Below are 12,997 nucleotides of genomic sequence, written 5' to 3' on the forward strand. Positions count from 1 at the left end.
GCACATATCCAAACACATATAGAAACAGTATAACATTCATCAACATAACATATAAAATAAACAACACCAACACGTGGAATGGGTTATCCATTGTCGTTTGTAAATCGGTCGTTCTATTGCTAATTCGTGGATCATATAATTGATGCCATGGTGTTGTCCAGCAGATTTTCATGATAAATTATAAAATAAACAAGATCAACACGTAGAATGTAAAGGTAATTAACACAGCTCATGTGACTGTACCAACTTCATCTTACCTTTTGCGACCGCCGACAATGAATATGCATTTCGACACTGCCATGAACAACAGCATCACAAACATGGGGAAAAACTCCACCGACCATTATTGAATCCTTGTAATAACGATTGCTTCTAATGTTTAAAAAAAGAAAGAAAAAAGGCTGGCTGCAAATTGTTGACATTGTATAGTTATTGCATGTAGTGTCAAACATGGTGAATTGTAAAACAGACTAAAGTACTTGTAAACCAGACTAAAAGTACAAACAGAAATCTTGCCCAGTATTATGAACGACCAAATATCGAGAGAATTTCGCAACGATTATTTTTCAAGCTGAGGTGGGTTTTTGTTTTGCAAGTCAAATCCGTCTGCAAGAGTTGACATGTGGTCAGTGAGTCGGAGCTGGACTTAGGGAAAAATAAACTAGTCTAACTAGAATTTTGGATCGACAGATATTATAAATAAAGACATAACCAATGTAGAAAAAATACATTCGAATTCTTGTGTTGAATATGCACAATTAGATTTAAAACTTAATTTTTCCATCTTCAATTGATGAAATCCATAATACTTAACATTCTTAATCCATTTACACATTTATTAAATCAATAGTTGAATTATATGCCAATATCTGAGTTATATGCCATATATGGGTATAAAATTTCATCATCGTTAGTCATTGCAATTAAAAAAGCCTTCAATCTAATGGCATTTCTGGTGAACACAAGCCTATTTTGACACAGCTCTAGAACCCACTCGTTCAAACCAATAAGTGGTACTTAATAATTGTCACATGTGCAAGAGTTCCATCAAAGTTAGACTGCATATTGGGCTAAGTGACCAAATAATCAGCCTACCAAAACACTTAAAACAAAACATATCCAGTATGATTAATGAGCATTCGTTTAAAGACCTTGCTATATTGTGGTAACTCAATTTAGATACTCACCAATAGCTCACCCTGGATTATAATCCATTGTTATGAGTCTATCCTCTTTTAAAAAAGGTAACAGAAAAGAGTGAAGACAGCAAGCTTTGTAAAATTTAACAAATAATTTATTTCCCTAGACTACAAAGAATAAAAAAATAAGAAAAAGAACTTAACGGTTTGCAAATTAAATCCAAATTGTAATCCAAGAATTAAAACACAAGTCCTATCAATGATAAGTCCTAAGTGAATCGCAGTTCAAATCCCGATGAAAATCCAAACTAGAAGGCGATGATGTCAGCATTGTACTGATGTGTCAACATTCTCTTGTTGAATTACAGAAAATATTATTCCAGTTTTTGAATTCCGTATAAATTTCAGTAAATGTATTTGTCCAAGAATTATCAGAGCACTTTTGTATTTCCAGAGAAAACAATCAATCGAATTCAATAATTTGAAGATAATAAAAATTCAGCCCAAACTGGTCACAACATAATACAACTTGACGTCTCAAGTGTTAGAGGCACGACTGAAAGAATTCCTATTATAATATCAATTCTAAGACAAACTAAAATGCAAAACAGATTCCCAGATGGGGATCAAGAGTTCATCATTCTGGAAAGAATAAAAGTGTGTTACATGGTAAATATCATGTCTGCCTGGTATGACCCTGACTCAACTGAATGATTCTTACTCTGAGACTTTTTTGAAAACGTTGTTTACCAAAACTGTCACTGATTTTGGAACAAGGTCAGAAACTAGTTACAATGTTTCGATTGTTACCTGTTTACAATGAAAATAACAAAATCTAACAAATCAGGACAAACAAAACTGAACTCTACTCTGGACAATATCAAATCCAGTAAACAATATTACATGACAATAGCATGTAATGGAATAATTTTTTTAAGTAACAGACAAATAATTAAATTTAATATGCATAATACCATCATGTCAATGCACTGAAATTTATCAATATACATATCCATGACCTTTAATGAACAGCTTATGACTCCTATACCTGGCATTCCAGAGAGAAATCAATGATCAGATACACAGAAACATCACCTACAGTGTGGAATACGAAATTCCCAACCATGATCTAATACTAGTAATTTGGGTGGTACCTTGATAAATCCTCTTTCTCTTCACACATTATGCACCATTTGGTGTGATTTTCGTATCCTATACCAAGAAATATGACCGATTTAAGGGTTTCAAAAAGCTGACCCAGTCTTTCTCCACCACGCTAAATTTACATACTTATTAATGTACTGACCAGGTAGTTTATTTGCTACCCCATAAAGGTAACAGTAATCTTCCATGGAAGGAAATAAAGATGATGATGAGGTCTGAAAAAAATGTGTGCCAATGGGTGCCACCCCAACCCCGTATGTTTTAATGTATGAACTAAACCCCTATCCGTCATTTTTGTCACCAGCATGTAAATTGCTTAGCCTGTGCTGATTAGCAGAAGTTAATTATGATGAGTTTAAGTGTGATTACAATTAAGTCCACGTATCTTAAGATCAGTAAAGTAAAACATTCATGTAGGCTTAGTAGATTTAGCACAGTGTACATGGTAAATCTTGTTGTGGTTGATATCTTCCGTCCAGTCCAACTCAGCAAGTAACAATCTGGGAAATGGTTCCATTCTTCAAAGTTACTTTTACCCTAAAAGTTCACTGCTCTTCATAGCATTTGTACCCTTTCTTTTGATATGCATGTAATTCACTCATTGTACATAATGGACAAATATTTATTATCTACATGAAATTTTGGAATCGGAACGTAAAACAGTTTTTGGCAACCAGTATGCGCGTGCATCGTGTTTACTTTGCTATCCTGAAATGTGGTAAATATCTTAAAATTGGTCGATTCTGAACAATGCTCATCCGGCCTATAGTTCAAAATGGTTACTCTGTGTATGTGTGTGTGTGTGGGGGGGGGGGGGGGTAACGTATCTTTAACAATTTTTCAGTGATATCGCTACGATGTCTGCAGTGTTGCAGTTTATAGTGATGTCTAGCATTGGGGCATCATGCCTCAGACTTGTAGCATATAGCATAATATCCCACCCAGTCACATTATCCCGACACCAGACCAACTATCCTAACACTAACCTCCTTAATGCTGAGCGCCAAGACAGGCAGCTGTTAGTACCATTTTTATAAGTCTTTGGTATGACTCGGCTCGCGATCGAAACCGCTACCTCCCGCATCCGAGGCGGTCGCTCTAACCACTAGGCCACCGGAGTGGTGTTTATAACCTGTACGTAAATCGGTAAATATTTTTGCAACAAGTATATATTCTGTTTTTTTAAAGAATATGTCAAATTAAACAAGAACACCACGAATCCGCTGTTGGACAGTGGTAATAGTCTAATATATTAATATATTGGTATATTACATTGAATGCATTTCGTATCATAGTTATTGTTTCAAGCAGAGTAATTATTGAAATATGTTTAGTTCAGATGAGTTTGTCATTAATTTTATTAAAAGGTCAGGTTTGATAGAACAACTCGATAGCTGTTGTTTGTAGCAGGGTGATTTATTGCAATACGTATAGTTACGGTAAGTTTGTCATTATTTATCATGATCTACTTATATAATGTAAATAGTGCAGTTAATTAACTAGATTATTTAGATTATTATGTTTGCAAATTTCTATTTTGAAAAGCTGCTGTCTTATCATGAACAGCTTTTCACTTTCATTCTAAGTAAATATTACGATTTCCCAATTTCAAACAATTATAACCCAGTGACGTCATGAAAATAAGTGTGCTATAAACAGGTAAATATTCAATAATTCAAAATCAATTAAATCAAAGTTTATTGTGTACTGCATTATTTTAAATTATTATAAAAAATTACAAATTACAATACATTTGTCTCCAAATATTTTGTTACATACAAAGTAATAGAAAAATGCGATATCAAAAAGGTTTACAAATATTCAAGAAATAATTTATTTCCTGAGCAATAAATTTAAGTGAAAATTTAAAAAGAACTTATAGTATTGTGAATAAACTTCCAATCCGTCTTAAAAGTTTTATTACAATCCAAAAGTATAGTGTTCCGAATCAACTGAATGGTGTTCTGAATGAATTCCAACTTTGAATGTGCTAATGTGTCACTGGTCTTGACTGTGCTGAATTGCTAACAATTTGTATGTATCACAATGAAATGATCCAAAACGTCTTTGAACTAATTCATCATAATTTTAAAATAGTAATTTAATCCTAAAGTATCAATTAGCAGTGCTTCATTAAGAAGAAATGTCCTTTATCAAGACTTCTGATGAAGGTTATCAATAGCATATACTAATTAGAAAACCGCCCGAAAAAACCTTAATGGTGATTACATGTTAGCAGCTAAAAAAGAAAGCCACAATAAATAGGTCAATGGCACAAACTACAGAGCTGTATATAATAATGATAATAATAATAATAATGAGGACTTTGTATAGCGCCTAATCTTTAGAAGCTCTAAGCGCTTTACAACATCAGACAAAACATATAACATAAAAAACATATATAATGATATGATTACAAAAACAAACACCATAACATTAGAAAACATAAAAAACATGCTGAAAATATTTAAGGTAGGAAACATTATTAGGTCTTTACGTTTGTTCTTGCCGTCGAAATAAGTGAGTTTTAAGAGCACTCTTGAATGGGATCACTGTGTCTTTGTGTCTAAATTCAGTGGGCAATTCGTTCATGTTGCTGGGCCCTGGCATGCAAAAGAACGCTGTCCATATGACTTTGTCTTCATAGTGGGAATAATGAGTATACTATTGTCTGAAGAGGAGCGTAAGTATCCTGCTGGTGTGTACACATGGGTGAGGTCGGATAGGTATGTTGGACTGGAGTCCGTCAGTGAAACGTAGCACAGAGAACAAATTTTGTGTTTGATTCTGAATTGAATGGATAGCCAGTGTAGGGTGCAGAGCAGCGGGGAGGTGTGCTTTGATCGTGGTACTCTAAGTATGATCCGAGTAGCTGTGTTTTGAACTTTTTGACTATACTGTGTTGTAGATTTCTAAGATTTTGATTTTTAATATCCAAAAGGAAGTGAGCATTAGACCTTATAATCTTTCCAAAAGTATAGACGAGGCACATATGAAAATTGGGCACACAACAACCAACACCTTATTAAGTGAAAAGAAAAACTGTGGTTGACACAAGAAGAGAAACAAACTGAAACTGCCTTAGGCATGCTAACAGGTCATGAGTTAATTTCTTCAGCAAGATCAAAGAAAAATGTGTTCAAGGACGTGATACATAGGAACCTAACAGTCTTCCAATGCTAGACACCCTTGGTCTCAACACAACATTTCTAAGGATGTCTGGCGAGCTTATAAATAACCTATAAGTTGGCAGACCTCAATACATCGCTGTAGAAAATAAAAAGTTGAAACAGGTGGACAATGACACAACACTATCCAAAAGGAAAGAGATAAGATGAGATAGGAAATATGAGATCACATTAAAAACCTAGATGATGAATGCAGGATGTGGCTAGATGCTACCAGCAGTTACAGAGAAGCCCTCTGTACCCAGTTTAGCCAGATAACCTAGACCATTACCAGTACCATGATAAGCATTAGAAAGGTTAGAAATGATGAAAAAGTCAATTCACTGCCAGTGCCAGCGCTACACCTGAACTTGTCAGTGTGGAAGAATGGAAACAATCATCTGGAACAGATGACTGGTATGCTGAAATGTTGATACCAGAACATGTGGCATCAGATATGTCGAGCATTATTGGATGAGATAGGAAATATGAGATCACATTAAAAACCTAGATGATGAATGCAGGATGTGGCTAGATGCTACCAGCGTTTACAGAGAAGCCCTCTGTACCCAGTTTAACCAGATAAACTAGACCATTAACATAACCCTTTTTTTCCAGGGAAATATTATGTTATATTTTCCAAAGCTTGTTGTTTTCACGTTTTCTTAATTGATTGATTAGTTGAATTATAGTGGTGTGCGCACATTGTGCATGTACCACTGTTAATGGTCGCACAGCGACCTGATAATTGATCCTGGGGGAAGGAAAAAGAGCCTCATCCCCCAGGCGTTTGTGTGTAAAAGGTACACTGGTAATTATAGCCTTCAGCCGCGGATCCTTTTGGTTTCCATTGCGGTCTGATTGGAGGGCTGTTTCATGAGTGGGAATGGACCCACGCACTCATGATACTAAAATAAATTTTCTGTTTACCAGTCAATGTGGTGTCGACCGATGCAGTTGTAACGTCAGTCGCGATTGGTCGGTGACAATGACGTCACACTGGGACACCAATTTTAGGCGGGTGGAAATCGTTCCACATCTCCGCCCTTTGTACGAACGTCTGGACGTGGGAAGTGTAGGGGAGTTCCGGCATCAGACAACCAGCCCGTACTTAGCCAAATTATATCCAGTTGTTTGTAAATGGACCCTAACAACCAATATTGTGTGAGCCACCTGTGCAATTAAGTCAAATTCAATGAGTTTGATAGTGTTCCTAACTCTTAACAATTGAAATAGTACTAGTACATAGTGTGCATAGTGAGATGACCTAACAATTTTGCTTTTCTAATTGTCTAAGCGACAAATAAAAGTTTAGTCACTGTTAGGTAATCGGGTTTAAATTTTGATGCAGGCAACCGAAACGATCAAGTGGTCTTATCGAATTGGGAAACCAAGCCAAACTGGTCCCCTTAGATAATGGCAATTTGTAGCCATAAGAAGGGCTATTATTTTTCCCTAGGCGGGAAGGTGCCTTGGCTAACTTCTTCCTCGCATATTGCTTCCGCTGTCCGTGTTTCCCTTCGCTTTGTGGCTGGAAAACCTTCGAATCTATGGAACCCGCTTAAACATTCGGCTGCTTCTATCAGTGTATTCACGGGATGTTGAGTGTAGGCAACGTTTAACCTTTTCTGAGGAAGTGACGTCCTGTGTGCTATTGCTGCGACGTGGGTTTTCTGTCCTTAATTTACCTCCAGCCTTTAATTATAGTTGCTTTCATAAAATCGTGCGCTAACCTGATGTCAGCTGGAGCCATTTGAAGTCCCAGTACATTTAGACGCTTTATGTTTGGGTCGCTTTCATCCTGTGTTGTTGCTACCTCTGCTTCATGTACGGTGACTTTGAAGGTTTTGTCCGGTGGTGCGTCTAATGGGACCTGTGATGATGGCAGGATTTCATTGATATTAGCTAGAATTTGTTCTTGTAGCACTTGTTGCATTCTAGAAACTGCAATTGGAGTGCTTGTTCTAAAAGTGATCCTGCTCTTCACTGGCGGAGGTGATTGTGGTTGTGGTGGTGGAGTTTTAGAGACAATGTTAGCAAATGTCTCTTTTCATTTTATTTTTATTTATTTTTTGCGGGGCTGGAGCGTGGTCCTTCTTCGCCTGGGCAGCCTTAGATTTAGTCTTATCCCTCGTTGATGGAAGTGGTGGTCTATCCGGCTGCTGTAGTTTATTTACTTTAGCGAGTGTAATGGGTTGGGTGCTAGCTGGCTGGGTCTGCATATATATATTACGCTCCCTCTGCTGCTGCGTTTTCCACAGCGACCTGATAATTGTTCCTGCGAGAAGGAATGAGAGCCTCATCCCCCAGGCGTTTATGTGCACACGGTGCACTGATAATTTTAGCCTTCAGCCGCGGGACCTATTTTTTGGACCCATTGCGGTCTGACTGGAGGGCTGACTCATGAAAGGGAATGGACCCACGCACTCATGATACTACTAAAATATTTCTGCTTACCTGTTTGGTTGAGTGGGAATTTACCTGCACTCACTCAGTTTAATGTTAATATATCGGAAATTAATTTTTGGTGTCAGCACGTGGTAAGGGAGAAAAAGCGTAGGGAGGCTATCATCTGCTGTCCTTGGCGGTCTCCACTGGATCCAGGTTGATGATTGCGTCGAATTATGAATTTAGATAATTATTGTTGCAAGAGAGAATAATATCCTGTGATTTTTTATTATTAATAATTAGGAGAGATATATAATCGGGTTAAAAGAGTGTGAATTAGAGAATTTTATTATTTTTTAAAATAATTTTTATTATTATTTATTTATTTTCTTCTTCCTAAATTTGAATTTTATTTTATTATATATATATATATATATATATATATATATATATATATATATATATATATATATATATATATATATTTTTTTTTTTTACTAGATTGTTTTGACTGGGCGATTTCAATGAACCCATGTGAAATGGAGTGCTCTTCAGTGAACCCATCTGAAGAGCAGTGTCTGTGTGATGTGAACGGCTGTGTTGGTCTGTGAACCCACGTGACCTAGTCAACCGTCATAATTATTTACCTGAGTTTGATTGGGGTTTGAATGATCATTTAATTAAGCTGTTGATTATTGATTATATCTTATTTTTTAGTCCTGTCATTCCTAGAAATCTTAATACTGTATATCTTGAGTAGTTAAGTGCTTATTTGGATTAGATGTATATAGGAAGTCTGGGTATTTATAGGGTGATCTGATTTCCTTTTGAGCTTTCTGGAAGTTGTTCCTTGCTTTCCTGTATTTTGTGCAATCATTGAATATATGGTTATGGTTTTCTACAGTGTGACAGTTATAACAGTTTATGTTAGCTGGTTTAGGTCCGATAAATCTGCCAAAGCTTCCTGCTAACCTAGTTTTTCCTGTCATATACTGTTAATGAGTTTTTGGCCTACACTGGAGCCCTTAGGTGGTCTGATGGATCGGTCAACTTCTGGTAGGAGAGTGTATAGTTTCCTACCTTTGGTGGTGTGTTATTGTTTATCCGAGCCTAAACCAGTATTTATTTCATGAAATAAGTATATGTCCTGCATGTCAATAAATAAAGTCAACAAGAAGAAGCAATTATAACAACGTAATTAGGTCACAGAGACCTGATATCAGAATTTTATGTCTTCTGATTCACACAAACTGTAATGAAGCCCATTGAATTCAATGAAATTAGGGATGAAAGTGAAGTCCTGATCTACTTCAGATAGACACAACAAATGTGTAACATAAACCGTAACAAATATACTAAAGACAACAGACTTTTTAACTTTCAAAAATGGGACCAGATTGTTGCATAGTTTGTCCATTTATAATTTTCACTGAATCATTTGGATGAAGGAATACCCTGTTGAGAGTAATGCAATAGTTACCCCACAGACCCCTAACCTACTAGAAAGGTACACAACTCTTGTATCACTGAGAATGTTTAACTGGGATATTGACAAAATATCCAGCTTATATAATACAGCATATAGAAATGACTCAAGTTAATCTCTTTGATGCATAATGGGTAGTCTTACATATGAATTTATCATCAATCAATCAAAACATCAAACTGGAGAATATTGTTCAGTGTATTTGCACTATTAGTTGTACATCTATTGACTGCGTTCATTTTTGTGTGCCATTTACTATGTATACTATGAAGTCCAGTCCAATGCAAGCAACACATCCTGATTCACCATCCCATAATGCACTGGAACATTAGAGTCTATGTTGTTTGTTCTATTGATTACTCCTTAAAGAAAAAATGCTTTGAGCAAGTCTGCAGATGGGCTTAACTTGTATGTGTATATACAGATCCAATATTCTCTATTCAAAGTGCTGCTTGTTATGCTAATCTAATAATGACAATATTATACAATATTATACTAGGAACAAAAATTAAATATAAAGGGTATGGTTGAGGTTCAGTTTCATTCGGTAACGTCTGGTCAAGGTACATTTGTTTTGTTAATATGCTAGTGTCTAATAAGGCAAATTTATTAATTTTGTGGTTTTCAGCCCCCATTATCAGACCCAGTGATCACATTCAAGAGGGCTATCAAAACTCACTTATTTCGACTGCAAGAACAAACTTAAAGACCTAATAATATTTCCCACCTGAAATATTCTCAGCATGTTTTTTATTTTTCAATGTTTTTCTAATTTCATGTTGTTTGTTTTTGTAATAATATTATTAAGTTTCTTATCTTATAGGTGTTGTCTAATGTTGTAAAGCGTTTAGAGCTTCTAAAGATTAGGCACTATACAAAGTCCTCATTATTATTATTATTATTAAATAAATTTTATTCAAATTGCATGCCTCAAAGGTTTGTCATCTGTTTGTATTTCCTTTAGTGTCTCTGGCCAAATAACTTACCAATTACATTACATTACCGGTATATCAATAATCACCTGTGTGCATCTTCAGGTTTGGCAGCAACTTCAATCGCATGTTAAACAGTTTTCCTGCATTTCAAATTTATACGGTTTGTCACTAGTGTGCATATTTTTGTGTTCTATTAAACTTGAATTGTCTGAAAACAAATTACCACACGTTTCACATTGATATGGTTTTTCACCAGTGTGTGTCCTTTTGTGTGTTGTCAAAGTAGATCTCTGACTAAACAATTTTCCACAAATATCACATTTGAATGGTTTATCACCAGTGTGTATATTCATGTGAATTCTTAAATTAGATATATCAGAAAATAAATGACCACAAACTTCACATTTGTATGGTTTGTCACCAACATGTATCCTTTGGTGTGTCTTCATATTACACCTGTGACTAAACAATCTTCCACATATATCACATTTGTATGGTTTTTCACCAGTGTGTTTCCTTAAGTGCATGGACAAATCAGCTCTTTGCATGAAACATTTTTCACATGTTTCACATTTGTATGGCTTATTATCAGTGTGTATTTTCGAGTGTCGTGACAGATACGACCTCTGACTGAACAATTTTCCACATATTTCACATTTGAATGATTTGTCACCAATGTGAACCCTCAAGTGTGATGACAAATTTGATCTCTGGCTAAACAATTTTCCACACATATCACATTTGAATGGTTTTTCACCTGTGTGTATATTCATGTGTATTCTTAAATTGGATTTTGTGGAAAGCAAGTTCCCACAAACATCACATTTATATGGTTTTCCACCAATGTGTGTCCCTGCATGTGTGTTCAAAGTAGATCTCTGACGGAACAATTTTCCACAGATTTCGCATTCGAAGGGTTTATCACCTGTGTGTATATTCATGTGCCCAATTAAATTCGATTTATCGGAAAACAAATTGCCACAAATTTCACATTTATATGGTTTGTCACCAGTATGTATCCTTTTGTGTCTTCTCAAGGTAGATCTCTGATTAAACAATCTTCCACATGTATCACATGCAAAGGGTTTGTCACCTGTGTGGATATTCATGTGCGCTGTCAATGTTGGCTTACCAGAAAACAAACTGCCACAAAATTCACATTTGTATGGTTTGCCACTAGTATGCAGTTTCATGTGCTTCAATAAGCTATTTTTTAAGTGATACAGTTTTCCACATATTTCACACTTGAAAGTTTTGTCACCATTGTGTATCATTTGTTTATCCATTTTTGCGAAACGAAAAATTATATCAGAATATATATATTTGCAATGCCTGTCTCAACGCTCCATGAAACAGGATAAAAATATCACCACCCTCATTTGGTAAATGTCTATGCGTAATGCCGCCGTGTACCAACTTTAGGAAAGACTATTCGCACGGCGTGCTGTCAGCGTATCAGGGAATAGTAAAAACTATTGCCCATTATGACTGCGCGTCTTTTTTTTACTCAGATGTACTAAAATACATTCAAAAAACGAAAACACTAAAATATACTCAAATATAAAATGTATACATGAAACATATCATTGGAGGTATATGTATATACGTAGAGTAGTTTTTCATCGTTAATTGCTGAGTGTATATAAGACTAAACTCCTCTGTTGTTGACTGTTGACTTGATTTACATTATTTCAGTTAGTGCACATGACATATCTAAATTTACAGTTCAAATGGAGTGAACATGCTTTATATCCGTAGATAGTATATATAATACTACAATTGAAGGATACGATATTTTTCGTGAACCTTTATTAACCTTTTTCTTTTTTGGTTTGAAATCATAAAAAGTAATAAAGAATAATACGGATAGTGTTATTGATTTATAATAATAATTGAAGCTCATGAAATATTTCATTTATTTGACAATATTGACATCTTTCCTACGTTTTGATTGGGTTTTCTTTCTTTTGATCACGTGATGTTACAACCTCATTAAAATAATATAAATAAAACAATAAAACAAAAAAAAAAAAAAAAAATAGGAACAAAAGATGTGGTATTTGTTCCAAGTACATATCTAATAATACAAACTGATTTTATAATATTGTGAACACTTAATAAAATGTTTGTGTAGTTAATTGGAATCAGAGGTAGTTGTCTTGATGAGTACCTGAAATTTCACAGAATGTTTTTTTGCGATGATTAGTATAACTTTCTTAGTGGAGTCTTGATTTCTACTTGTGAATCTTTATATTGAATGGTGGAATTTTTTTTTTCGTTAATAATAATTAGCGCAAAGTATTTTTTCGTGAAATGCTACTTTAAGTTTGAAAGTTAATACACCGAATGGTGAACATTTTTGCATGGCCGAGAATTGCGATTGGGCAAATGATGAATGAAGTTTACATATTTCATTGTTAAGTATTCATTGTCGTTGCTGGGCAATAAATTAGTTATGTATTTAATATATAGCAAATTTATATATAAACCGTACTTCAAAGAAAGATTCGTAAAATATATTTCATCTTTCAACAGAGATAACACCAACATTTTTGTTACATTAATTTTTCTTTATTTTAATTATTATGATGTCCGGTAGACTGTGAGAATATAGACGTATGATATTGTATTGAATTAAATCTTAAAATTGACAGGACTCCTGTTTAATTTTTTATCGGTATTAATTGACACTGTTCGGTGGCTTTTGGCGGTGTTAAG

The 12,997-nt window shown here is 35.0% G+C and overlaps 1 protein-coding gene across 1 annotated transcript; it reads right to left on the reverse strand.

Annotated features, from left to right (window-relative positions):
• Positions 1–10,226: 10,226 nt before the first annotated feature.
• LOC149787186 (uncharacterized) lies at positions 10,227–11,644 on the reverse strand. Its single transcript, XM_089977690.1, has one exon. It carries the CDS (start codon positions 11,563–11,565, stop codon positions 10,396–10,398), a length of 1,170 nt encoding a protein of 389 aa, XP_089833816.1. The 5' UTR covers positions 11,566–11,644; the 3' UTR covers positions 10,227–10,395.
• Positions 11,645–12,997: the final 1,353 nt, after the last annotated feature.

This window comes from Sinohyriopsis cumingii, chromosome 12 (assembly GCF_028554795.1).
Source record: "Sinohyriopsis cumingii isolate HCF-2022 chromosome 12, ASM2855479v2, whole genome shotgun sequence".
Taxonomy (NCBI): domain Eukaryota; kingdom Metazoa; phylum Mollusca; class Bivalvia; order Unionida; family Unionidae; genus Sinohyriopsis; species Sinohyriopsis cumingii.

Bases quoted from the DNA above. Each gene is read 5' to 3' on its own strand.
- LOC149787186 (XM_089977690.1), bottom strand. From the start codon at position 11,565: ATGGATAAACAAATGATACACAATGGTGACAAAACTTTCAAGTGTGAA.